Here is a 27,617-nt window from a genome sequence, read left to right as displayed (position 1 = left end):
TGCTTGGCTTTGTTATACAAATTCATGTTAAAACGTTGTCTTAAAGGCCATGTGGAAGCCACAGCATCCCGAGTTCACTAAAGTTTCACAGGAAACCAGCTGTACACAGGAATCCGATCCATAATCCTTGCCTCACTGACAGCTTGTTTTATGTAATTTCTTAATTCAGAGGTGAAAGCACTGGCTCATACAGAGCAGCCTCCACCTCAGTCCACCTGTTCCCCAGAGGCAACTGCTTTCAACTCTGTTAAAGCTGCTTTCAGAGCAACATTCTCATATTCCTTTTTTTTTTATTTCTAGGAGAGAGAGAGAGAGAGAGAGAGAGACAGTGTGAGCAGGGGAGGGTCAGAGAGAGAGGGAGTCACAGACTGAAACAGGCTCCAGGCTCTGAGCTGGCAGTCAGCACAGAGCCCGACGCGGGGCTCGAACCCACGAACCGCGAGATCATGACCTAAGCGAAAGTCAGACGCTTAACCGACTAAGCCACCCAGGCGCCCCCAACATCCTCATATTCCTGAATAGTATGTTCCTGTTGCTGTTTCTTGTTTAGAGGTGGAGATCAGACTTCCTAGTTTGGTGATGAGGATTTAGCCCCACCCTCCACTGTTAAGGGAATACACACAGAAGTTTATCATTTCATCTTTCGGGCTCCTGATGTGATATTAGTTTCCCGCCATTCCCTGCCCTTCTGGAGCCAGGGAGAAGAGATCACTCTCTCATTAGGACAGCCTCGTCCTGGGCCCTTAGCGGGGCGACAATAAGTCACCCAGTCCTTCTGTCAGCCTGCAGATACGATTATCTTTATGATATATTTAACCGATTCCTCAAAGTCACCTTGATACTGTATGTGAGGTCTCCCAGTCATCACTCATTAATATAAGCCTGGAATCTATCTTGCTGAAAAGCAACTATGTCCACAAAAACAACAGCCAATAGTTCCTTCACTTACTGAATCTGTGTTAATAAGCTAACACCAACTAACTTCATTCACCGGACAGGTACCATATGCTGAGCACTATGCTAAGCGTGTTATATCAAATATCTATCTGCTTTCTTCTTCTTTTTTTTAATGTTTATTTATTTTTGGGAGACAGAGAAACAGAGCATGAGCAGGGAAGGGGCAGAGAGAGAGAGAGAGAGAGACTAAGAGAGAGACACACACACACAGAATCTGAAAGCAGGCTCTGAGCTGTCAGCACAGAGCCTAATGCTGGGCTCAAACTCACAACCTGTGAGATCATGACCTGAGCCAAAGTCAGACACTCAACCAACTGAGCCACCCAGGCGCCCTAAGTATCTATCTCATTTCTTATAATATCCCATTAGGTAAACGTTATTATCATTCCCTTTTTACAGCGGCAGAAGCTGAGGCTCTCCAAGTATCACTTCCCCAGGTTCACACACTTGGTATGGGGTGAAGGTGAGACCAATTCTAAGTCCCAGGTACTAAGCACAACACAGAAGTGAAGGGGTGTCTTAGGCTGTACAGCCGGTGAAGGCACAGGGTCAGTGAGGTTGAGGCTGCGGGGTTAAACCCTATAGAGCCCTGGAATGTGCCCCTAGTTTTGTCCAAAAAGCTTATTACGTACTCTGAGAAATCAGGGTTGTCCCCCAGAGGTGTTCAAGGCTAAGATTTATCAGAAACAGAGTTCCTGAGAACAGCAAGTCCACACCTGGGGACCTATAACTTATTTTTTTTTAAGTTTATTTATTTATTTTGAGAAAAACAGAGAGTGCGAGTGGGAGAGGTGCAGAGAGAGGGGGAGACAGAGAATCCCAAGAGGGCTCCGAGCTGTCAGTGTGGAGCCTGACATGGGGCTCAAACTCATGGAACTGTGGGATCATGACCTGAGCTGAACCCGGGAGTGGGACGCTGAACTGAGCGCCCCACACGCCCGGGGCCTGTACCTTATTAGTCCGTTGACCTCATCTACGATGTGGCGCAGCTTATAATAAGCATCAGTCGGGGGCAGCTTCAGCTCCAGGATCAGCCGGTCAATCTTGTTGATGCACACGGTGACCGCCAGCCTCTCCTGTACCGCGTGCTTGATCAGCCGCTCTGTATTCAGCATCACCTGCGAGACACAAGACCCAGAAAGTAGTGGTAAGAGCAAAAAGGGCAGAGAAGTCCAGAGTAAAGCCAAAGAAAGTACTATTTGAAAATACAAAGTATGTGGAAAAGAGGACCTGGGGAAATAGACTCTTGGGTGTAGGCAGAGGGTGTCTTGCCCAAAGGCTGATTCAGGAACTTAAAGAGGGCAACCGGCAGGACTGAGGAACGATTAGACACCCTGATGATGCCGGGAACCAGGTTCCTCAGGGCTGGAGAAGGAACAGGAGCAGGCTTAGGAAGCAGCTGTGGTGCTGAATGGAATGGTGGGCATTGGGATGAACGTACAATTTCTTTTTTTTTTTTTATCGTTAATCACATTTAATATATATACGTAGACATAGTTGCGGCACCTGGGTGGCTCAGTCAGTTGAGCGTCTGACTCGATTTCGGCTCAGGTCATGATCTAACTTTGTGAGATCGAGACCCTGGATTTCTCACTTTCCCTCTCTGCCCCTCCCCTGCTCATACATGTGCTCTTTCTCTCAAAATAAACAAATAAAAACGGAAAAAAAGAAAGAAAGAAAGAGAGAGAGAGAGAGAGAGAGAGAGAGAGAAAGAAAGAAAGAAAGAAAGAAAGAAAGAAAGAAAGAAAGAAAGAAAAAAAGAAAAGAAAAGAAAGAGTTATAGATGTGTGTGGGTATGTATGATCTGTGTTCACTGAAAAGATTTAGAAGTAATAGGCCCCAGGAGCAGTGAACACACCATGACGTTTGTTTCTTTCTTTCTTGTTTTCTTTTTAATGTTTTATTTATTTCTGAGAGAGAGAGAGAGACAGCATGAGCGGGGGGGTGGGGGGGTGGTCAGAGAGAGAGGGAGACACAGAATCCGAAACAAGCTCCAGGCTCTGAGCTAGCTGTCAGCACAGAGCCCGACACGGGGCTTGAACCCACGAACCGTGAGATCATGACCTGAGCCAAAGTCGGGCGCTTAACCGACTGAGCCACCCAGGTGCCCTAAATCTGTATTTATTTTTGAGAGAGAGAGAGAGAGCAAGTGGAAGAGGGACAGAGAGAGGGAGACACAGAATCTGAAGCAGACTCCAGGCTCTGAGCTGTTAGCACAGAGCCCGATGTGGGGCTCAAACTTGTAAACCGTGAGATCATGACCTGAGCCAAAGTTGGACACTCAACCATCTGAGCTACCCAGGCACCCCTCTATTGTATTTTTTGGTTGGAATTTCATTGTCAAAAAGGGCTTTCCTTTCTCCCCCATTTGCTTATTTATTGTCAGTATGGATACATGGATTTTTATCTCATTCAGTGGGTTATAATTCATTATTATCCTTATATATTTTGATGCTCTATCCCAGATTTGGTTAGGTAGAGCTCCTTTGCTCTTTTGATATGTCCCATCTTCTTTGAAGTACTTTCTTACTTTCAGGAACAAAAAGACCTTCTGGACTCATTTTGTGCTTTACCTGCTCCAATCCTGGAATCAGCTATTTCTTCAAGGAGCTCTGGCTCCTTGTAGTGGGAACTGGTATTTAGAAACAAACGTCAAAGGGGCACCTGGGTGGCTCAGTCGGTTAAGCGTCCAACTTTGGCTCAGGTCATGATCTCACGGTTTACAAGTTTGAGCCCCACATCGGGCTCTGTGCTAACAGCTCAGAGTCTGGAGTCTGCTTCAGATTCCGTGTCTCCCTCTCTCTCTGTCCCTCTTCCACTTGCATTCTCTCTCTCTCTCAAAAATAAATACAGATTTAGGGCACCTGGGTGGCTCAGTCGGTTAAGCGCCCGACTTTGGCTCAGGTCATGATCTCACGGTTCGTGGGTTCAAGCCCCGTGTCGGGCTCTGTGCTGACAGCTAGCTCAGAGCCTGGAGCCTGTTTTGGATTCTGTGTCTCTCTCTCTCTCTCTCTGACCCTCCCCTGTTCATACTGTCTCTCTCTCTCAGAAATAAATAAAACATTAAAAAACATGTAAATAAATAAATAAATGCAGATTAAAAAAACACACACAATAGGAATAGTAAGAGTTAGAAAATCGCCATTTGCAACTACTGTGAAAATAAATTAGAAACGATCAATGGAGGATAAAACTTGGGGTGCCTGGCTGGCTCAGTCAGTAGAGCACGCAACTCTTGATCTCAGGATCATGACTTTGAGTTCCACGTTGGGCACAGAGCTTACATTAAAAAAACAAAAAGGGAAAAATAATAGATTATAAAACTAGTAGGCTAGTTTGAAAAGGAGCAGAACGTATATAGACACTCAAGGTATCTCTCCAAAAATTATTTATTACCAAAGGGGAAAACAGTAACTTTACACAGGAGAAAACCGGTGAACCCACCTTAACCAAGCGATCAAAGTTAGCATCACCAATAAGGGGATAAGGTAACACCACGGGCTTCCTAACGTGATGGACTAAGAACACAACTATGTTTGCACTCTGGCCACAGAAAACCCGAATGCGATCATGAGCAAATATTTAACGAACCCAAATGGAGAGACACACTACCAAACAAGTATAATTTATACTCTTCAAAAATGCCGTTATAGGGGTGCCTGGGTGGCTCGGTCGGTTAAGCGTCCGACTTCAGCTCCGGTCATGATCTCACGGTTCATGGGTTCGAGCCCTGCGTCAGGTTCTGTGCTAACAGCTCAGAGCCTGGAGCCTGCTTCAGATTCTGTGTCTCCCCCTCTCTCTGTCCCTCCCCTGCTCACACTGTCTCTCTCTCTCAGAAATAAATACGACATTAAAAAAAATTAAGAAATCAAAAACGCCGTTATGAAAAGCCAAGAAAGCCTATCAAACAGTTCCAGTCGAATGATTCCAATTAAGAGACTAAAGAGATGTGAGGACTGAATGAATGCTAGGCAGCACCCCAGGAGAGAAAAATTGGGCCATTTAGTAAAATTCAGTAAAGGCCTGGAGAAAAAGATCTGTAAAACAATATTATATCAGTATTACATTCCCTGATTTGGGCAACTGTATTTTGGTCATGTAAGTGAATGTTCTTGTTCTTAGGTAACATGCTGAAATATTGTACTTTCAAATAATTCAAAGGGAAATACACACACGTGTGTATCCATCTACAGAGAAAGAATTACAAAGCAAATGAAGGTGCACTCCTTGTACTGTTCTTCCAAATTTCAATAAATCTGAAAGTACATATTCCAAAATGAAGTCAAATAGAAAAAGAAAAAAAAAATCAACTCTGGCTCCCTCTGCTTGGCAACCTCACCAATGACGACATGAAGAAGGTTAGTTAGCCAACTTACCTAATCTCTCAATTTAGAAATCTACAAAATGCCTTGGGTCTTTTAATTCCAAATTCTATCTTAGAAAAACTCATCAGGGCGCCTAGGGGGCTCAGTCAGCTAAGCGTCCAACTTTGGCGCGGGTCATGATCGCCCCACACTGGGTTCTGTGCTGACAGGTCAGCGCCTGCAGCTGGGTCGGATCCTGTGTCTGCATCTCTCTGACCCTCCCCCACTCATGCTTACATGCTCTCTTTCTCTCTCTCTCAAAAATAAACGTAAAAATTGTTTTAAAAACCTCATCAATATTTAAAATCCATTTATGTGAATATACTCTCCACCCTCTTTTAATTACATTTGTCATTTTATTTTGGATCCTATCACTTTGACCTTCACTGGACAGGGAGTGAGGGACTCGTACTGAGAAGTAATCGTGACCTTCATAGGCTGCCTTAATTTCAGAGCAAATGTGAGCCTTAATCCTGCAGACTTTCATCTTCTCTGGCTCCCAGCTCACTCAGCGCACAAGGCACTGTGTGGGGCAAACCTAACAGGGAAGAGGGATAAGAGGAAAGAGGCAGACTCACCCCTTCAGCAGCATCGATGAAGAGGACAACTCCATCTGAGATGCGCAAGCCAGCCGTGACCTCATCAGAGAAATTCACGTGTCCTGAAAGGCAAATACCAGTAAGTCACTTGCATGGTGACAGGATGGGGCAAATTAACTTGTAGGTGGTCTAAGGGAACACTGCAAAGCATGTGAACCTCCAAACATCCCTTTCCCTTCTCCCCACAGCCCCTGCAGTGCATAAAATTCTACCATAGTCACATGCTTGCATTACACTTTTATAGAGGAGGCCCCCAAACACAAAAAGCAGGAAGTGTTTTTCCTAGGAGGGCGGCAACCTTGACGGCCACACACCAGCTAGGTCTCATCAGCAGTCAGCAGAGCTCTGGGAGGCACAAGATAATTCAGAGGCCGGAGAAGAGGGCCTGGTGCCCAGGAGACAAGCCAAGGTGCTGCTGGTCGGGGACAGGGACAGGGGCTGAGAGGTATCAGGGTACTGGGCATCCGAGGGTGAGAAGAAGGTCAACTTGTCAAAACTCCAATTTTTTATTTAAACCTCTGCCTCGAGTTGGTCCTTTCCATAAGATAAAGACAGAGTCTGCCACAGGGCAAGGTACGCTGCCCCTACGGTGACCTATATGTCCACCACCACTTGGTGCACTGACCCCACAGTTTCCTTCAAAAGACTGAGTGTCCAAGGCCAGAGCCACATCTGACTCACCTTCATTATCAAGCATCTAGCACGGGGCCTGACACAGGCTGGAATGAGTCAATGAATGAGATTCCCTAATATTTAAATATTTTAGAGCAGAGCAAAGAGAGGAGCGAAATAGAAGGCCTGGTGCACAGTGTCTGCTAATTAACCAGTCAGAAGCAGAGGAGACAGTGAAAAGGAAATCATCTCAATGAAAGGAGAAGAGAAGGGAAAGTAAACACGAAGATGAAAGGCACTGTTCTGTTCTATTCTGGAAGGAGTGAGAGCACAAAAAACAAGGAGAGCAAGGTTCTGATAGTAAAAGGAATGTCCCACCTGGAGTGTCCATGATATTGAAGAGGTAAGATTTTCCTTTGGTATCTGGCAAGACCACCGTCACTGGAGTGCTTTTGATGCCAACACCTCTCTGAAATCACGAGGAAGAGAGGTCACCGGGATTTCTTCGTATGCAAGAGGGGTTCCTTCTGCTCCAGAGCTTTGCTGGTTGCTAATAAGTTACACTGATGTCTCTCCTTGAGTGTGATTTTTATTTAGGCCTCTAATCAGAATGACCCTGAAGATGAACTATCTTCGTGTTGAACATTATTTTGGCAAGGATTTGGTTCAAATACAAAAAAATTAAAAATAGGCATGCATTTTTTAAGCACCCTAGTCTTGATCTCGACTCAGGTCACGACCTCACAGTTTGTGCGTTTGAGGCCCATGTGCGGCTCTGCGCTGACAAACCGCTTGGGTTCCTGTCTCTATCTCTGTCTCTCCCCCTTCCCCCATTTTCTGTTTTTTGGTCTCTCTCTCAAAATAAACTTAAAAAAAAAGAACAAGAATTAAATCTTTTTTTTTTTTTAATATTTTTATTTATTTCTAGGAGAGAGAGAGAGAGAGAGAGAGAGAGAGAGAGAGACAGCGTGAGCAGGGGAGGATCAGAGAGAGAGGGAGACACAGCCTATGAAATAGGCTCCAGGCTCTGAGCTGGCAGTCAGCACAGAGCCCGACGCGGCGCTCAAACCCACGAACCGCGAGATCATGACCTAAGCGAAAGTCGGACACTTAACCGACTAAGCCACCTAGGCGCCCCGAATTAAATCTTTAAAAAAAAATTTTTTTTAACATTTATTCATTTTTGAGAGACAGAGTGTAAGTGGGGAAGAGGCAGAGAGAGAGGGAGACAAAGATCTGAAGCAGGCTCCAGGCTCCAAGCTGTCAGCAGAGCCCAACACGGGGCTTGAACTCAAGAACCATGAGATCATGACCTGAGCTGAAGTTGGACACTTAACTGACTGAGCCACCCAGGTACCTTTAAATCTTAACAGAGAATCCAGCTTACTATGATCTGATTTTTATACACTGTTAACAAAAATAATAACTAAAGCATTACATAAGTAAAAAGAAACATCCTGCCGCATTTTAGGGTTTTAAAAAAATCAGACCCTCGCTGCCCCCATGCCACATGTGTAAAAGCCTGTGACAAAGAGGGGGGGAGGTGGGCAAAAAAAGAAGTTCTGAAGTTTAATCTTGACTGCAGCCACCCTGAAGGAGCTGAAGTCACGGGTGCTGCCAATCCGGAGCAGTTTCTTCAAGAGAACCAAAGTGAATGGCAGAGCTGGGAATCCTGGGGGAGGGGTTGTAACTGTTGAAAGGAGGAAGAGCAAGGTTACTGTCATTTCTGTGGTGCCTTTTCCAAAGGGTATTTGAAATATCTCAGCAAAAAATACTTGAAGAAAGTGGGGCGCCAGGGTGGCTCAGTTGGCTGAGCGTCGGACTTCAGCTCAGGTCAGGGTCTCTCAGTTTGTGGGTTTGAGCCCCACATCCAGCTCGTTGATGTTGGCACAGAGCCCGTTTCAGATCCTCTGCCTTCCTCTCTCTGCCGCTCCCCAGCTTGTGCTCTCATGCACACTCTCTCAAAAGTAAACAGTAAACAAATTTTTTTTAATTCGAAGAATAATCTATGTGATTGTGTGTAGTTACTCACAGGAAAGAGAGTTATGAACTGTGTTACTTCTGGATCAACCAGGATTAAAAAGAGGAAGATTAAAATGCGTTTATCTGGAATATTTTCTTTAAGTTTGTGAATAAAGCTTGGGAATCAAAAAAATATATATAAGTTATAACAAGAAACAAATATTTAAAAAGCTCTAATCATACATGTTAAAAAAACAACACAAGCTAACATCTGTTAATTACCTATCATAAACCTGCACTGTTCAAAGTTCCTTTAGTAAACCACACTTAGTCACTTGAGCTCTCCATGTGGTCATTTAAGAAAGAGAAACCAAAATGAAGGAGAGGAAGGAGAGGGGTCAGAGAGCAGAGGAAAGATCCAGATAGAAAAAAGAAAGAACTACCAGCTGGAATGGGAAAGCCAGCAATGTATACTCGCTGCTTTACACAGACCGGAAGCATAAACACAGAGGTACCCACTCTCAACGGGAAGCCACTCCTAGAAAGAGACCATCCTATGGACAGAATTTTCTTAAGGATTTTGAGGATGATGTCATTTACAAAATCCCATTGCGTTTCTATAGAACTTATTGTAGAGATGTAGGTATCACCTCTTAGGATTTGCCCTACTAGGCCAAATTAAAAGGAAGGGTCGGAAGGTCCCCCCACCGACCCTAAAGCCTGCCTGTCCAGCTCTTTTTCAAGTAATAGATCAGGAGACGACTGACTGGGAGAAGCAGTAAGATGAAGAGGTGTGAGGTGGGAGTGAGAGAAACGGTACAGTACAGAGCTGAGAGTCAGCATAAAGGCTCCCCCGCAGAACTCCTGAAGGGTGTGGTGTGGGCACCATCTGATTTCCCCAGGAACACTTACCTCCTGCTCTGTGAAGAGGATGTCAGTGTAGCACAGCTGAAAACAAACGAAGCACCGTTACCACCTGACTTCAGACTCCTCTCCCACCCAAGCCATCCATCACTTTCCCCTACCAGCTCCCAACTCAAGGATGCATCAGAAGGATGCATGGAAGACAGATGCAGATCTTACAGAAATTCCAAACAATGAGACCAGTGCCCTTTCAGATGGAAGATGCTCCTGAATGGATTTTTCTGGGGGGGGGGGGGTTAGGGTGGTCACCAAGGACCAGGTATGACTGGAGAGTTAAATTTTATCAAATACACTGAATTCTAAAGTGGTGAAGGGAGACACATCCGGCCCTTATGAAACCCCTCGCACGTCAAAACACTCAATCTAGCAGACGCAGAACATTTATTGCACTGAGACTTGCAGCCACACTTGGCCTCGTTCACAGGCATTTAAATTTATCATGAAAACAACAAGGTCCAATTGTATTATATTTATAGAGTAGACTATTTATACTATGACAGGAAAGAACAGGCTATAAAAGTCAGGATATATCAGAACACAGAAAAGATCCCAAGTGCAGAACAGATCATCCAAAAATACTGCAGGTTAATATTCTCTATGCTCTTGAGAAAGTTAAAATTACTTTCTTAAAGGCTATGAATAGAGATTACAATTATAAAGCAGCACTTTGTAGGTGTCATTATTTATAACAAGAGCGGGAAAGTGGAAGGAAGGGGAAAGAGAGAGACACCCCTGTATATTGTGAATGGTTCATCCTAAACCCTCCACAGAATTTCTACTCACATCTTGGTCATAGCGCTTCCTGATTTCCGGGTGAGTCTGCTCTATTAAACAATCTACAAAACACGTCTGAAAGGGAAGAGGTTAAGATCTGTCAAGCACAAAGGAAAATCTACTGTACCCCCCGCCCCCCTTCAGTGTCCAATACACCACATAATTTAGGGATAAGGAGAGGAAGAGAAGAGCAAGGAGGATTATGGGACAGCAAGGGATTAACACTGAAGCCACAGGATTATTTTCAAATGAAAGATGAAATCTTTCTTGGACAAGCGTTCCCCCAGGAAATGAAAACTTATAAAATCAGAGTAAGACTCAATTGCCCTCTTCTGTCCAGATGTAGACACAAGGCTGTAAGTGGCTCAGAAACAGTCTCCGCCTGCCGCTCAGGAAAAGCTAGAATTTCGCTGAATGGATTCACATGAGGCATGGAGGTCCCCCAGAATCAGGAGGCCCAGCGTTATAGCTTCAAACCCCCAACCTGTGAATCTGAGGGCTGAAAACACGAGCGGGAACTAAGAGAAATTCTGTTCCAAGCAGCTGAAAGTTCTCTCACCTTGCCATGGTGGAGATGGCCACAGAGGGTCACATTTCTGATGAGCTCCGAGTTATCCATCAGATCTGCCAAGAAGCTGAAAAGAGAAAGGGAAAGAGAAAAGGGACTTTGGCAAAAGCTTCCAAATGGGGAGTGGTACAGAGCTGTTTCAGGTATTCTGTCAGGAACAAGTCTCAGACCAACTGGAGAGCACTCAGAGGCACATGTGAATTTCTACATCCACGCGGTTCTGGCTCCGGTAACAGAAGAGACTTATCCACGAGGTGAACTGACCTCTGAAATGGGGATTTCACCAGTAAAATCATGACACTTCAAAAGCAAGCAAGAAGATGGGGCGCCTGGGTGGCTTAGTCGGTTAAGCGTCCGACTTTCGCTTAGGTCATGATCTCACGGTTCGTGGGTTCGAGCCCCGCGTCGGGCTCTGTGCTGACTGCCAGCTCAGAGCCTGGAGCCTGTTTCAGTTTTTGTTTCCCTCTCTCTCTGACCCTCCCCTGCTCACGCTGTCTCTCTCTCTCCTAGAAATAAATAAAAATATTAAAAAAAAAAAAAAAAAAAAGCGAGCAAGAAGAAAAGCAAAACCAAATACGAGCACAGACACGGACACGGACACACGGACACACGGACACACACGGACACACACACACACACACACGGACACACACACACACAGGCTGCCCGGTTTAAAATCTCCGGGTTAGATACTATACAGGTTTAATGCAAATGGGACTTAAAATCACTGAGAGCTTCTCTTTGGAAACTGTTAACAAAACTAGTTAACAGAGCTAGTTAACAAAACTTCTAAGAAACCCCCATCTCGTTAATGACGTCGGGGAATTTGCTTGATCAAAACCAGCACTGTTTTTCTTGCTAATCACCCATGTTACTCATGGCAAGTAGCTTTCGGAGGACTTTGGCTCTTAGAAACCTCAAGCCCGCTTCCAAAGACTGGAGATTTTGGGGGCGCCTGGGTGGCTCTGTCGGTTCAGTATCTGACTCTTGGTTTTGGTTCAGGTTATGATCCCAGAGTCAGGAGATCAAGCCCTGTGTTGGGCTCCACGTTAAGGGTGGAATCTGCTTAAAATTCATTCTCTCTCTCTCTCTCCTTCCCCCTCTGCTCCTTCCCCAGCTCACGCTCTCTTTAAGATAACATAAACAAAATAACATAAATTAAAATAATAAAATAAAATAAACAGTTTAAGAAACAAAGGTGGGAGATTTTTAAAAATCACCAGTGAGAACACAAGAGAACATGAAGCGAGTTTGGAAGACAATTGAAAGTTGTTTCCAAAATGGCTGAATGATCGCTTCTCGGCCTTTTGGCTAAGATCAAGTGCAAAATGGCTGAATGATGATAGGTGAGCTGACCATTCCAGAAGGGACCCTACTCTTTTGGATGTTGCCACTAGTTGCCAACATTTTTCTTTTTTAAGTTTCATTATCTAATAATGAGTCACAAGCACTACAATATAATGATGACCTTACAAATGCATTTCATCAATGAAAATATTTTCAGAAAATCTGCTGTATGAAGAGGCTAAAGTACTCTACACACGTATCCACCTACCTGTGCCCTCCTTTTCCAAATATAGAGTTGTTTTATTCCCCAAACACTGAGCAATCTTACCAAGTCACAATAGGCTCTGGTAGTCCCAACACTGACCATTATGATACCCAGTTCTGTCTCCAAGGGTGGCTTCTAATACCAAACTAAGGGGTTGGAAGAGAAAAGGCTGAGGTCTGAATGAGAGCCAGGAGAAAAGTTAACGTGTACTCTACATGGTCCAGCAGCCGTGTAGGCTCAAGGAAAATTCTGGCAAATTGTAGAGCAGAAGTTTTGCTTTTATGATTCACTGGCTACTTCAACCACAGACTTACCTCCTACCTCCACAGAAAAATGAACCCACGCTATTCGTGCAGAAAGGCCGAGAAACTTTGTAACTTACTCCATTTCATACACCGTGACAGGCAATGTCTGCTCCATCAGAGTGAATTTCTTGGTTTTCACTGGCTTAATTATAGGTTCTAGAGAGGGGAAACAAAAGTTGTGACATTCAGGGTGGCATAAAACATAAAAATACAGAGCCCCATTTAAGTAGACCGAGCTTTCAGAATGCAGTATACGTGACATCAATTTATGTTATTCTCAAGGATTGTTCATACGTTGACAAGTTTGGGAATGCAGTATGGCACAAGACGGTGAAGGCTCTCGAACTGTGGACTGAGGAGGGGTTTGGACTTCATTTTGTGGAAGGAAGGAAAAGGACTAGATATAGGCTGAGGTCAATGTCAGTTCAAAATCTCTCCTTGCATTTATGAAATCCAATCACTTCCCAGAAGATCAATGAAAATGATTAAAGAAGTGGAAGGCCAGCACTGTGAGGACTGGTTAAAGGAGTTGGGATTCTTTGGATGGAAAAACAGCTCACACCAGACAAAGAACTTAAAATAGAGTCTGTGCACCTAAACCAAAATTCAGTAAATAAAGAAGTGATTCTTATTTGCTTAGTAACAACTACAAGTTGTACTGCATATTAAAAGAGTTAGACAAATCTCAATCTGGAAGCAATACCTGAACGTAGTAAAGAAAAACGAATGAATCCACTCACCGAACTTTTCACATAGCCACCAGCTACGAACGGATCTCCCGATTTCACCCCCCATCCCCCGGTGCCTGCTTACTCACCGGTGAGGGGCTGGGTGTCTTCCTCCTGCACGATGGTCTCCACCTCAGGCCCGTACACCTCCTCAGCTGTGGGGTAGTACTTCTTGTCCTCGTGCAGCACCACCTCCATCCCAGGGTGGTCCTCATCGTGATCCCCAACATCGTCGTCGTCATCGTCATCATCCATCTAAGAGCAAGAGAGGGGAAGAGGTCGTGAGAGGCACATACCTTTCCTTCTCGGTGACTGTCTCCATCATGGTGAGTCAAGAGCAATGACTTCATAGGCTTGACAGCTTCTTATTTTGAGTTCAGTGCAGAGAGTCTTTGGGGCAGGCTCTACTCTCACGGGATCCTTCCCAAAGACAAGTCCGTGAGCCACAGCTACGGATGGCTCTTCTGCTTCAAGCTAGTCCCTGCCTACCTGTGGGTCACAAATGCATGGAGACTGGAAAAAACAAATCACTTATCATAACACATCCTTTTAAGGGAAAAAAAATCACTTCCTTCAAGGGCAGAAGTCAGAAATAAGAGGTAGAAGCGGGAAACAAGTCCATACCTTAAAATTTTTCACTTATATTCACAGAGCTGGTATTGAAAAATACCTTTGTAACAGATGTTGGTGAGGGTATGGAGGCACTGGAACCCTCAGACCCTGCTGATGGGAATGTGAAGTGGTGCGGCCACTTTGGAAAACAGTGTGGTAGTTCCTCAAAATGTTAACCACATTTAACCATTATCATACGGCCCAGCAATTCTGTTAATAGATACATCCCCAAAATAATCGAAAATCTATGTTACACAAAAAGTTATAAACACACGTTCATAGTAGCATTACATATAATGGTCAAAATGTGGAAACAATCCAAATGTCAATCAACTGATGACTGGATGAATAAAATGTGGTATATTTATACAATGGAATATTTGACAACGAAAAAATGAAATATTTACACCTGCTACAACAAAGACAAACCCTGAAAACATGCTAAGTTAAAGAAGCCAGACACAAAGGCCACATATTATAGGATTCTGTTTATATGAAATGCCCAGAATCAGCAAATCTGTAGAGACAGAAGGTAGACTGGTGGTTGCCTAGGGCTGGGAGAATTGCAGGGCAATGGTTAAGGGGCACGGGGTTTCTTTCTGGGATGATGAAAGTATTTTACAATTGTCTGTGACAGATAGATAAATAATTTAAAACGGGGCGCCTGGGCGGCTTCGTCGATTGAACATCTGGCTCGATTTTGGCTCAGGTCATGATCCCAGAGGGACTGAGCCCCGTGTCAGGCTCTGTACTGAGTGTGGAGCCTGCTTAGGGTTCTCTCTCTCCCTCCCCACCCTCTGCCTCTCCCCAGCTTGTGCGTGTGCTTTCTAAAATAAAACTTAATAAACGATTTAAAATAATTGTTTGTGATGATGGTTGCCAGCAAGAAGAAAAACCAGAAGTTCCAGGGAAGCCAACGGAAGAGGGGATTTTGAGGAGGGAGTGATCAGCCGGGTCAAATGCTGCAGACAGGTCTAGTGAGACGAGGACTGGGTCTGGGGCAGAGGCCCCTAGTGACTTTGACAAGAGCAGGCTCTGTGGAATGGAAGAAGCAGAGGACAGAAATGGGTCTGATAGAAGAAGGAAGGAGAGGATTTGGAGACAAGTATCAGTAACTGCTCTGAGATATGCTGCAGTGGGAAGCGGGGTGACGGGAAGGGGAGTATGATCAGTTACAAGAGGACTTTAAGCTGAATTATCAGCATGTCTGTATGCTGATGGGAACAATCTAGCAGAGGAAAAATACGGGACGGAGAACTGGCACAGGATGGGAAGAACTCACAGGTAGGTGAGAAGGGATGGGACCGAGTTTCCAGTAGATGAAAACACAAACAGATCATCCATCAGAACAGGAGGGAAGGCATATGGCACAGAGGTAGGGAGGTGAGTGGATGCACTGGTGGGAGCCTATTTTCCTTCACACAAATTCCAGCATGTCAACTTTTTTTTTTTTTTTTTTTTTACATTTATTACTGAGAGACAGAGAGAGACAGAGTGAGAACAGGGGAGGGGCAGAGAGAGAAGGAGACACAGAATCCGAAGTGGGCTCCAGGCTCTGAGCAAGCTGTCAGCACAGAGCCCAACGTGGGGCTTGAACCCGCGAACTGTGAGATCATGACATGCGCTGAAGTCGGACACTCAATCGACTGAGCCACCGAGGCGCCCCTCAACTTCTTTCTTAAAAAGAACAAGAAACCCTCCCGTGGTGCACTGACTGGCTACCTCCTCCCACCTTTACGCTCTGCTTCTATTAACGTGGCCTGATGTTACATTAGCTCTCTGGGTAGCTGTACATACCCTACTGGTGGTGGCTCTAAAACAGCTATTAAGCCAGTTCCCTCCAGCCCCATACTGCTGACTGCTTTTTGAATCTAATTGTAGGATTTTATGTAATAATTTCCAACTACCTGTAATTAATTCTAGCTGGGTGTCCTGTTGGAAGCTCAAACTTGACAAGTCTAAAATAAAACTATACAAGCGCCTTTTTCTTATTTCTCAGTGTTCTGCCCGTCATCTCACTGCCCCCAATTTCTCCGCCCCCTCCAACTTCACACCTGTGCACCCTTCCACTGTGATGAGCTCCTGGCTAATCCTGACCCTCCCTTCACTAAAGGAAGGGTCCCAGCATCATGCTTTGATCATATCACCCCTTTCTCCCAGTTCTCCACTCAAGGCCTTCCAGAGTCTGGTCCCTCCTCCTCTGTGCTTCACGCCTGCGGCCGTCCTCCAAGGACTGTGCTGTGGCAACTGGGAGAGAAATCATTTCCTCCTAACATGCAACCTCTGGGCCCCTGCTCATTGCACTCTTGCCTAGAATGTTCTTCCTTCTTTCCTGCCTCCATTATCAAAATCTTACACATGTCATTACTGTTACATCAAAACAAAAACTTTTTTTAAGAATCTGTGCATCCCGGAAAAAAAAAAAAAAAAAAAAAGAATCTGTGCATCCCGTGTGGACCAGAAGGTTGGAAGGAGGATGGACTAGGGCAGGCAGGCTGAGGAGCGATCTGACCGTACTTTGTGAAAACCCCTGAACTAAGTGTACCTGATCCTGAGACCCGCAACTCTGCTTTGGGGAATATAACCCGAAGGCATGTTCACGTGGTACAGACAGGGACATATCTGAGGATACCCCGCAGCTTTATTTGTGGTGAGGGAAGCAACTCCCACCAAGGATTACTGAGCAGCAACCAGACCCGATGGACACACGGCACCAGAGGATGGATCCAAAAGCACATCACTCACCACAGTGCCGGGTGGCAGAAGTGAAAAGCATGATGACACAGGTTACCCGATGCCACTGGCGGTACCTACGTTAACAATGCAACCACTCACATTTTATAATCATACAAACAGAAAGCCACGTGCACGTTCTAGAATGATTACTATGGTAACAGGTACGAGAAAGAGATAAAAAGGAATAAGTTAATTAAACAAGAGGAGAGCCCTGCACAAGCGACAGGACCAAAAAGCATGAACCAGAGTAGGAGGAACTCAACACTAGCGACTGAGGGGAGAACGTTCACACTTCGCCGAAGCGATCCCGTCTTTTCTTTAAAGTACTTCTTTGTTAGCAGAGTTAGTGAAATAGAATTCACATTCCACACAATTCACCCATTTTAAATGCACATTGGTGGTTTTTAATATATTCAGAGCTGTGCAACCACCACCCCACAAAGGATGTTAGTTTTTTGTTACCCCCGAAAGAAATCCTGTACCCTTTGGTCATCACTCCCCGATTCCACGGCCCCGACTGAAGGCAACCACTAATCACTCCATTTTCTATCCCTACAGATGCCTACCTGGTGGTCTTTGGCTCCACTTTGAACGTCACTTCCTCAGATACCTTTCTTGGTCATCCCGGCCAGAAATTGATCCCTCCTTATAAACTATTACTAAGGTACTAAGATAAAATTATTTAAATGGCACTCATCCCTCCCTGCTCCATGCTATACATATTTTCGTACTTCATCTCTCCTGGTGGACAGTAGGTTCCTGGAGGGCAGAGACAGTGCCTTGGCTCTCCCTGTATCCTGATCTCCCGCATATAGTCAGTGATTATAAATACTTAGTGAATGAATTCCTGTGTTTATTTAGCTCAGTATTCAAGTTTGTTGAGATCACTTTGAATTAAGAGTCTGCTATCCAGTGTGTTAGCCTAAGTCATATGTGAATTTTATAAACCTCCCTCGTCTATTTTTAACTAAGTCATTGATAAATAGGTTGAAAAGGATGAGACCAAGCGTGGATGCCTGGGGCATGTCACCTCTGGTGGTGATCCATTAATCGACAGTCTTTGGGTCCCACTGTTTCATCAGCTGTCACCTCTCCTAACTGTATTATATATAACCCAGCCCATATTCTTTGCACAAGGCCATCATGAGTTACAATGACTGCCTTATAAAGAGTGAAATAAAATAAGGACTAAGAAGACTTCCTATCTATTTGATCTGAATGAGAATATATTCACAAATTGCTTATAAAATGAAAACTATCTCTTTAAAATATTTTTAAAAACAAAAACTTGGATGGAGCCCCTGGGTGACTCGATTGAGCATCTGGCTCTTGATTTCAGCTCAGGTCATGGTCCCAAGGTCATGGGATTGAGCCCCGTGTCAGGCTCTGTGCTAAGGGTGGAACCTGCTTGGAATTCTTTCTCTCTCTCTCTCTCTCAAAATAAACACTTAAAAAAGAAAGAAAAAAAAAAACCTTGGCTTATAAAAAAAATAAAAAACTTAAAAATGCCTTGTCCAAATCAAGATACATAATACCCACAGCATACCCCTGATCCATATCTCAAGTTAGTAATCGTATCAAGAAAATCATTTTTATAAAACTCATAGGAGCTTCCTAAAAGTTCAACAATTGTTTGTTTTAAAATTCCATCATTTTTACCACGGATACACATCACACTTACTAACTGGTAGTTTCTGAAATGCAGTGCCTTACTTGCATCTTTGAAAAGTAGAAAAGTTGCCTGATTCACTTTCTAGCACCTCAGCCATTCCTCAGTTCTTTAAAGAGGACAACAAAAGCTCTTGGCTTACCTCTGCCAGGTCTCCTCTACCACCCCAACCCCAGAAATAATGCATCTGGGCCTGGAGACTTGAACAGAGCTAAGGCTGCAAGATGCTCTCCTTTCACCTCATTTAGACGCCTTCAATTTTCTTCTTCCAGTGTTTTAGTACCATCACATCTCCACTGATAAGCGGTGGTCCTATCCACTTCCTGTTCATCTTGTCCTGAACATTGCCAAAACCTAAAAGCCACCTCTGATGTCTTTTGCAAGCCTCAGACCATTCTGGACTTTATCCTCCATACTATCCTCTCTGAAGGGAGTCACAGGAATCTGTACTTTCCCCTTTCTATTGCTTTTACTAATCTTTCAAAACTTAAGCTCATGAGGAAGTTCCCCGTGCAGCTGCACTTGGAAAAACTGACTACTACCTAATAATACTAATACTAAGGGTCAATAATACAATACTAAGTATTCCTAATAATACAATACTAAGTTGGTATTACTCAGGTAATGAACTTCAAAAAGAACTTCAGATAAATCGAAGAAGAGCTACTACCAGATGAACTAGAGCTCAGATTACGAAACCACCCCACCAATAAACTACCTTATATTCCTTTTTGGAACCTCAGTAGTTAAGCTTTCTTAGGGGCAGCATTCGGCCCTGATAAGTCATATTTTGAAAACAAGCAATGTGAGGGTGCCTGGGTGGCTCAGGTGGTTAAACATCTGACTCTTGATCTCAGCTCAGGTCATGATCTCACAGTATCATGGGTTTGAGCCCCGCACTGGGCTCTGCGGAGCCTGCCGGCTCACACTCTGTCTCTCTTAGAATATATAAACATAAAATAATTACTTTTTTAAAAAAGGAGCAATGTGAGAGATGTACACAGGATATTATGGGATCACAGAGGATCCAGTATTTTTTTTCTTTTAAGAGAAACATGAAAATAGCAATAAATTTGTTTTACCTCATCAAGATCTTTGGTCTCTCTGCCCAATTCATCATCATCTTCATCAGAATCAAGCTCTGGTCCAATATAATTCCCAAACTCGTCATATAAGTCAGTATCCATGATGCTAAAATTCAAGGAAAAGAGGAGTTAGAGTCTGGCAAGGTAGCCAAGGCCTCCCCAAAACGACCCCTTATTTCTAACCCTACGGTTGACCATATCCCTTCCAACATTTCCTCTCTAGTTACACCAGCCCACTGACTGGTCCTCCCAAAGCCCTGGACTTCCCCTCCTCGCTCTTCCATTTGCTCTCCCTGTTTTCATTCTCTTCTCCTACTCTTGTAATACTAAAAAGATTTCAACTTGAAAATAATTTAATACCAGGGGCGCCTGGGTGGCTCAGTCAGTTAAGCGTCCGACTTCGGCTCAGGTCATGATCTCATGGTTTGTGGGTTCGAGCCCTGCATCAGGCTCTATGCTGACTGCCAGCTCAGAGCCTGGAGCCTGTTTCAGATTCTGTATCTCCCTCTCTCTCTGACCCTCTCCTGCTCACACTCTCTCTCTCAGAAATAAACATTAAAAAAAAAAAGAAAGAAAATAATTTAATACCAGAAAGTTGCAAAAGTAGCACAAATATTTTTTTTCCCCTAAATTACTTGAGAAGAAGTTGCTGACACAGTGCCTACTCGTCCCCGAACACTCGAGTGTAGGAGTTTAGCAAACTATGCCCTGTGGCCAATCTGGCCTGCTGCTGGTTTTCATACAGTCCCCAAGCTAAAAATGCCTTTTATTTTTTAAGCTGAAAAAAAAAATCAAAAGAATATTTCATGGTATGTGCAAATCAATTACATAAAATTCAAATTTCAGTGTCTATAAAAAACAGCTTTATTAGAACACAGCCATGCTCATTCATTTATAATGTCTGTGGTTGCTTTTATACTGTTAACAGCAAAGTTGAGCAGTTGCAACTGAGACCATATGGCCCACACAGCCTATAATGTTTACTATCTGACTCTTGATAGAAAAAGTTTTCCAACCTTTGCCTTAGTGTGTGATTCCTACAAACAAGGACATTTTCCTCTGTAACCAAAATACAACAATCAAAATCAGAAAATTAATAGTGACACATTGCTACCACCTAATCCAAAGACTTCCATTCAACCTTCACAAATTGTTTTTTTTAAGTTTGTTTGCTTATTTATTTATTTAGAGCGATCACAAGCAGGGGAGGGGCAGAAAGAGAGGGAGAGTGAGAATTCCAAGCAGGCTCTGCATTGCCAGTGTAGAGCCCATGCAGGGCTCAAACCCACAAACCGCGAGATCATGACGTGAGCCGAAACCAACAGTAGGATGCTTAACCTGACTGAGCCCCCCAGGCGCCCCCACAAACTGTTCTAATAACGTCCTGCACAGCAAAAAAGCGAACCCAGGATCCCATGTTTGCACTCAATGGCCATGTGCTTAGTCTCTTTCACTCAGGAACAGCTCTCTAGTCTCCCCTTGACTTTTATGACTCTATACTTTTGAAGGTTACAGACTACTGATTTTTGTAAAATGTCCCTTACTTTGGGTTTGTCTGATGTTTCCTCAGGACTAGATTCAGGTTTTGCATTTTGGGCAGGAATATCTCAGTAGTTATGCAGTGTTCCTTTCAGTGCAGCTCTTTTCAGGTGGTATGTGATTTTAATTCGTCCCATTAGTGGTTAATTAAATGTTAAATCACTCAATTATGGTGATATCCCCCAGGCTTTTCTAACGTAAAGTTACTAGATTTCTCGTTGTAATCAATAAGTATTTTGTGGGTTTTTTCTACTTCAACTGCTGATATTCTATTCAAAGGAACAATTCAAATGTCACCTCCTTCCAGCTTTTCTAAATTCTCAATTTCTCACTCCTCTACATTGCTCTAGCCTTTTATACATTAATCAGCATCTAATTCTTGAATTGTCATTAACTACTAATTAACCTCTCCAACAACCCTACAGTTTATAAATAATAAACAACTGACCAGAGGTGGGTTAAGGGTTAAAAGAACTTAAAGACCTAGATTTGAATCCTAACTTTGTCACTTAATAACTATGTACTTTCAAGTAAGCTACTGCACTTCTCCAAATCTATTTCTTCAACTGGAAAATAGAGTGAGTAATCCCCACTGCCTAAAAAGGTATGAGACTTAGGGGAGCCTGGGTGGCTCAGTCAGTTGAGCATCTAACTCTTGATTCTGGCTCAGGTCATGATCCCAGGGTTGTGGAATCAAGTCCTGTGTTGGGCTTCATGCTGAGCGTGGAGCCTCCTTGGGAATGATTCTCTCTCTCTCTCTCTCTCTCTCTCTCTCTCAAGCTCTCAAAAAAAAAAAAGTATGAGACTTAAACAAACTAGTCTGTGTAAACAACGTACCACAGTCCCAGGCTCAAAAAATGTTAGCAAGCATTTAATTTTGGCCATTCTTTTTTATTTTAATGTTTATTTTCGAGAGAGAGAGAGAGAAAGACACAGCATCTGAAGCAGTCTCCAGGCTCTGAGCTAGCTGTCAGCACAGAGCCCGAGGCAGCGCTCAAACCCACAAACCATGGGATCAGGACCTGAGCCTAAGTCGGATACTCAACTGACAGCAACCCAGGCGGCCCTGGCCATTCTTGAATACAGAAACCTGTATTCCTTATGCCTAGCCGCAATGTCCAAGATAGCACCTAGCATAAGTAGGAAGTAGATAAATGTTTCGAATATTTAATTCTGAGATAGTGATATTTATCAAGTACAGGCCTAGCTCTAAAACTTGTAACTAAATGTAAATTATTATAGTAACTTTCATACTCATATAGAGATTCTTTCTACTTCCAAAGAGCTATCACATCTGTGCTCATTTCATTCTCCCAAGATCCATGAAATGATCGCACACATTTTTATCAAAGGCTGCCAATGCAACAAACCAAGCTGATATCTGCTCCAGGGTCACTGCACTTACTCTCTTCTGAAACGCTCTTCCCTAGGATATTATACTAACAATGTCACTCTAAAAAAGTCCTCCCTGGGTAGCTTAGTAGGTTTAGTGTCTGCTCTTGATTTCGGTTCAAGTCACTATCTCACAATTTACGAGATCAGGGCCCCTCATCCGGCTCTGTGCTGGCAGCAGGTAGCCTGCTTAGGCTCTCTCTCCCTCTCTGCCCCTCCCCCGCTCTCTTTCTCTTAAAATAAACAAACGTTTAAAAAAAAAAGTCCCACACACACTCTCCAACCCCCAACTTTCACTGTTTTATTATTTTTAGCACTAGTCCCTCCTTCACATATATCTGTCCACGTCATTTTCACTATCATCCCCTCAACTGTAATTTAAGCAAAGCCGTTTGTTTCACACTTAGCACTGTGTTGGCACCAAACAAGACCACGGCAAGTATCTGCTGAATGAATGAATGCCTCCTGAAAGGTACAGAGAAGACGGCTGACTTGCCCACAGTGGCACAAAACTAGTGACCAAACCTCACTGCAGCGTCCCGCTATAAAGCAGCCTCTCAAAAGGAATACAGAACAAGGACGGAGAATGTTGGTAGAGAAGAGGTGAAGAAGGCAGAGACAGCAGAGGGAGTGAAATGGGACTGGACAGTAAGACGACGACGTCTGCCCAGGGAAGGGATTGTATGGACGGTCGACAGGGAGGGAAGCCCGGAATCGACGTGCGGGCTTCGGGAGGAATGAGGGGGTGGGGGTGGGGGAGACTTTCTTTCCCTTTCTTGCTCCACGCTTGTTTACCCACCTGTAAAACGAAAGGGGCAGAAAGCCTACAACGTCCCTTCCAGATCTGACATTATTTAATTTCTCACCCCACCCGGAATAACTTGGCCCCGTCGCTGACCCGCGCCAGCTCACCTGCCGCCCGCTCAGCCGAACGCTTCAAGTCGGCCGCGGGTCACCGCGCTTCCGCCCCACGCCGCCGCACCGCTGCGCCCGCCGTTCGGAAGGACCCCGCAGACGCCGCCGTCGCGTTTCTGCCCCGGGGACAGCCCTCTGCCTGAGGACCGGCTGGGAGGAATGCCGGCCGCGGACCCAGGAAGCGACGAGGTGGAGTCGTGGGCCCCCACACCAAGGCGTGGGCTGCTCCAAAGAGACTGAGGCCTGAGGAGGCACGAATCTGATCAGGCGCCTCGAAGACACCCTGAAAGGGGGGGGGCCTTCGGGTTGATCACGTGACCAGGCTGTTGGCGCAGTTGCTGGGCAACTACAGCTGCTGGGCGTGGTCCACGCTGGGCTGTGCTGTTCTGGTGTATCTGGGGATTCCCAAAGAAAGCGAAGAAACCGAGGCCAGAGCTACTGGGGTGGTGGGTAGGGGCGGGGGAGCGGAAGGGTTAGATGTTCTCTTTATTCATGATTGAGGAGGGTTCAGAACTGGACAGGAGCCAGGACACCTGAGTTCAGTTTCTGGCCTGCGCAGACCCCTTCTAGGTGTTCAGCTCACCCACGCTAGGGTGGAGGGGAAGGGCTAAGCGGGTTGGTCCAGTCCTCCTGGTACCCTGCCTTAGGGTTGTTGGTGATGACTCTGCCACAAAATCTAGCACAATGCAGCAGAAGTCTGAGGCTAAGAGAGGTCTCAGCAAGTAAATGCCAGAGCCAGGACTAGAACCCATATAGAGGATATCTCTGTAGAACGGATCAATCCTCACATAAACAGAGGTTGCAGAAGTACAGTGGCAGAACCAAAGAGGTTGCTCAAGTATCTAGGGACCTGTGCTCCAGCCCTGTTCTGGACGGAGAGATGTGGGAACAGGGATCATAGAGCCCCTTCCTCTGCCACTTCTGCTTGATTTCCTGCTCAGTCATTGCATCTGGTTTGTGTGGAAAGTATCGTTCACCATTAAAAACATTTAATGATGGGTGAAAATTTATCCCTGAGCTCAGTAGTATAGTTAACAATAGTTATGCTTCTGTGGGAGGTCCTCTGTCATAGCACCTCACTATGGAGTGAGCCCATATGGAGTAGTGAAGGGACTGAATCCTGAGATCCAAATGCCTCCTCAGCAGAAGCACCAAAATTAAAATATTTTTAGAGGCAGAGAACAAAAGTAAGACAGGGCTCCAGACTGAGAGTTAGTACTCTGTATTTTCCATGACAATGTTAAGCAAGTTCTCACTGCAACTCTGCTCCCCCTATAGAGAATCAGATTTTTTTTTGAGAGAGAGAGCGTGCATGTGCGAGGGGGAGAGGGGCAGAGAGAAAGAGAGAGAGAGAATCCCAGAGAGAGAGAGAGAGAATCCCAAGCAGGCTTCATGCTCAGCGAAGAGCCAGACTCCGGGCTCAAACCCATGACTGTGGGATCATGACTTGAGCCGAAATCAAGAGTCAGACACTCAAGTGACTCAGCCACTCAGGGGCCCTTGAGAACTAGACTTTTGTAACAGCATCCAACAAAATAAGTGGAAAGATATCCAGAGTGCTTTGGGATCATTTCGTAGGCTGGCAAAGAATGCAGATGCAGCCTCCTCCCTGATATTGACCCTCCACGATGTCCATTTCCTCTGCCTTCTTAGAAACAGACCATGGAAAGGAACAACATCATTGACTTCAAGGCTTTGGAGAAAGAGCTGCAGGCTGCCCTCGCTGCTGATGAGAAATACAAACGGGAGAACGCTGCCAAGTTGCGGGCAGTGGAACAGAAGGTGGCTTCCTATGAGGAGTTCAGGTTGGCTTTCTGCTGTTTTTCTCAGTTCCTGTTACCATGTGGACAACAGTGGATAAGAGCATGTGTTTTTGAAGTCAGACAATTCTGGGCTCCGTCCTGGCCCTACCTTCTGCTACCTGTATGATCTCGTGCAAGTTATTTAACCTCTCTGAGCTTCCATTCCTCCTCAGTGAAAGAGAGTAACTATTGTTACGGTTAAATAAATGTATATGTGTAAGATTTTGAGCACAGTGCCTGGCACATGGGAGGTGCTCAAAAGTTGTCAGCTATTGTTGCTGCTGTTATTATGGTCATTTTGGCTTGCTGTCTCCATCATGCAGAGTCTAGCCACCTCAAGGGGTGCCTGGGTGGCTTAGTCGGTTAAGCGTCCGACTTTCGCTTAGGTCATGATCTCGCGGTTCGTGGGTTCGAGCCCCGCGCCGGGCTCTGTGCTGACTGCCAGCTCAGAGCCTGGAGCCTGTTTCAGAGTCTGTATCTCCCTCTCTCTCTGACCCTTCCCTGCTCACACTGTCTCTCTCTCTCTCTCTCTCCTAGAAATAAATAAAAATATTAAAAAAAAAAAAAAAAAGAGTCTAGCCACCTCAGAGAGAGCATTAAGTCCGTACTCCAGTCTCTGTCCTTTGCCCACAGGGGTATTGTCCTTGCATCACATCTGAAGCCACTGGAGCGGAAGGACAAGATAGGAGGAGAGAGGACTGTGCCCTGGAACTGTCACACTACTCGGAGAGGGACCTCCCAAGACGAGGCCACTGAAATCTCCCAGGTGGGTGATACCCAGCCTCTTTGGCCCAGTAGGATTCTCTGCCCAAACCTCTAAGCCTGTCTTCTTACTACACATACTTCTTCTTTATTTCTCATGTTAAGCCAACAGAGGCAGGTTTCTGCTCTCCGATCCCAGAAAGAAAAGCAACCAGCAGAGGGTGAGGGTGAGTTAAACTGGGCGGGACAAGTCAGAAAGGTGGGCCAGGCTAGGTCTCCTCCGCTATTAGTCCTTTGACTTGCACTCCCAGGTCAGATTGGAGTTGCTCCCAGGCTGTATGGTAGGTAGTATCACGATCCTGTGGCACTGCTGAGAGAGAGGCCCAGCCTGTCAGATTCTTAACACTCACCTTGAATTCCTGTCTCTCTCTCTGGTTTCCCATCCTCCCTTCTGCCCTGCTCAGAGTAAAGCCTGACTTTCTCTCATAGAGCAGGGCTGTGTCCACGTTCATCATCACCAGGATGTGGGGACATCCTGGTACAACTGACATTCTCACATCATGGCCCGGGTTCCTTGGGACCCTCCCTCTGTGTCCCATTCCCAGTTCCCTTAGCTGAAAACCAGGCCCCCAGGGACCACAGCCTACCCAGTGCTGAGGGTAACACCAGAACTAAGATGAAATCGCACGGTCTCCCCTCACTGTGACTGTCTCGCTGGCGCAGAGCAGCCGGAAGAGCTCTGGGCTTCCTTTGCTTCCTTGTGATCCAGGAGCAAACGCTCCTCCAGCCTGAGACCTCGGCAGAGTTCTACCGCGCCTGGCGGCGGCACCTGCACAGCGGACCAGCGCGCTACCAGACCCTGCTGCGGCTTGGAGGCCCAAAGTTGGGTCACCTCTTCCGGACGGACGTGGGGTTTGGGCTTCTAGGGGAGCTGCTGGTGGCACTGGCCGAACACGTGAGGCCGGCCGACCGGTCAGCGGTGCTGGGGATCCTACACAGCCTGGCCAGCACCGGGCGCTTCGCCCTGAACCTGAGCCTGCTGAGCCAGGCGGAGAGAGAGGGCTGCAGAGGCCTGTTTCAGAAGCTGCAGGCCACGGGTCCTCTCAGGCCCACAGAGGAGGGGCCCGGCCAGGAGGAAGAGCGGCCTGGTGGGTTCCAGGAGGAGGAAAGGCTCTTGCAAGAGTTGCTAGCAGTGTACCGGGTGGATTGACAGGGTCAGTGACCCGCTGAGGCCCCCAATGGTCCCTGGAGGCTTCTTTTGCTTGTTGTCCCGGGGGGGGGGCACCCCGCAGGACTGCGAGGAGAAGCCCACGCCCAATTTCCTTCTCAGCTTGGGATTTTCAGAGCAAATAAAGGAATCGAACCTTCCCAACTTCTCCAGCCTCTTGGTGGCTTGGTATTCTGAACTACGTAGATCAGCAGAGTGGTCAAGGGCCTAAGAACTTGAATGAGTTTGGCTTCCCACCCTTAGAGTCAGCCAGACCTCTAGCCCATGGCGGGGAGAGATGAGTGTGCACCCAACTGAATGCTGGCTATACCAGTTAAAGCCTCCACTCAAAATAAGAGGAGGGGGGAGGGGAGCCTTTGTGGCTCAGTTGGTTAAGCAGCCAACTTCGGCTCAGGTCATGATCTCACTGTTCTTGAGTTCGCTCCCCATTTTGGGCTCTGTGCTGACGGCTCAGAAGCCTGCTTCGGATTCTGCGTCTCCCTCCCTCTCTGTCCCTTCCCCACTCGTAATTTCTCTCTCTCACTCTCTCTCTCAAAAATAAATTAAAAACATTAAAAAAGTTTAAAAAAAAAAACAAAACCAAAATCCTTAA

The 27,617-nt window shown here is 45.5% G+C and overlaps 2 protein-coding genes and 1 long non-coding RNA gene across 8 annotated transcripts in view; 2 read left to right on the top strand and 1 right to left on the bottom strand.

Moving 5' to 3' along the window:
* The window catches only part of EFTUD2 (elongation factor Tu GTP binding domain containing 2), a 40,807-nt gene extending 17,332 nt beyond the window's left edge, over positions 1 to 23,475 (bottom strand). Inside the window, exons 1-10 of one of the 3 annotated variants that reach the window (XM_039220034.1) lie at positions 23,291 to 23,475; positions 19,445 to 19,553; positions 13,435 to 13,600; positions 12,695 to 12,773; positions 10,752 to 10,827; positions 10,202 to 10,267; positions 9,407 to 9,442; positions 6,911 to 7,001; positions 5,900 to 5,982; positions 1,909 to 2,075 (exon numbers count right to left, since the gene is read on the bottom strand). In XM_039220034.1, the coding sequence (XP_039075965.1) occupies positions 1,909 to 2,075; positions 5,900 to 5,982; positions 6,911 to 7,001; positions 9,407 to 9,442; positions 10,202 to 10,267; positions 10,752 to 10,827; positions 12,695 to 12,773; positions 13,435 to 13,600; positions 19,445 to 19,549 (869 nt within the window). In that variant the 5' untranslated portion in view covers positions 19,550 to 19,553; positions 23,291 to 23,475. Of the gene's footprint in view, positions 1 to 1,908; positions 2,076 to 5,899; positions 5,983 to 6,910; positions 7,002 to 9,406; positions 9,443 to 10,201; positions 10,268 to 10,751; positions 10,828 to 12,694; positions 12,774 to 13,434; positions 13,601 to 16,702; positions 16,718 to 19,444; positions 19,554 to 23,177; positions 23,258 to 23,290 lie in introns of those variants that run through there. The other 2 variants (XM_039220035.1, XM_039220037.1) reach the window with 2 other exon arrangements.
* Positions 16,877 to 23,076, top strand: LOC120222276. Its single transcript, XR_005526002.1, has 3 exons — positions 16,877 to 17,016; positions 17,252 to 17,357; positions 22,786 to 23,076. It is a non-coding gene; the product is annotated as an uncharacterized LOC120222276 (long non-coding RNA).
* CCDC103 (coiled-coil domain containing 103) lies at positions 23,426 to 27,169 on the top strand. 4 transcript variants are annotated; one of them, XM_039220041.1, is made up of 5 exons: positions 23,426 to 23,482; positions 24,947 to 25,098; positions 25,729 to 25,861; positions 25,963 to 26,024; positions 26,567 to 26,628. In XM_039220041.1, exons 1-4 carry the CDS (start codon positions 23,453 to 23,455, stop codon positions 26,020 to 26,022), a joined length of 375 nt encoding a protein of 124 aa, XP_039075972.1. In that variant the 5' UTR covers positions 23,426 to 23,452; the 3' UTR covers positions 26,023 to 26,024; positions 26,567 to 26,628. The 4 variants fall into 4 exon arrangements, with proteins under 4 accessions (XP_039075972.1, XP_039075969.1, XP_039075971.1 ...); XM_039220038.1 differs by lacking the exon at positions 25,963 to 26,024 and having other exon boundaries at positions 26,567 to 27,169; XM_039220040.1 differs by lacking the exons at positions 23,426 to 23,482; positions 25,963 to 26,024 and adding an exon at positions 23,637 to 23,682 and having other exon boundaries at positions 26,567 to 27,169.
* Positions 27,170 to 27,617: the final 448 nt, after the last annotated feature.

The sequence above is a fragment of the Hyaena hyaena genome, unplaced genomic scaffold (genome assembly GCF_003009895.1).
Source record: "Hyaena hyaena isolate Hyena2069 unplaced genomic scaffold, ASM300989v1 scaffold_856, whole genome shotgun sequence".
NCBI classification, from domain to species: domain Eukaryota; kingdom Metazoa; phylum Chordata; class Mammalia; order Carnivora; family Hyaenidae; genus Hyaena; species Hyaena hyaena.
The sequence above is the reverse complement of the archived record's forward strand: the minus strand, read 5'-3'. Positions and strand labels throughout refer to the sequence as shown.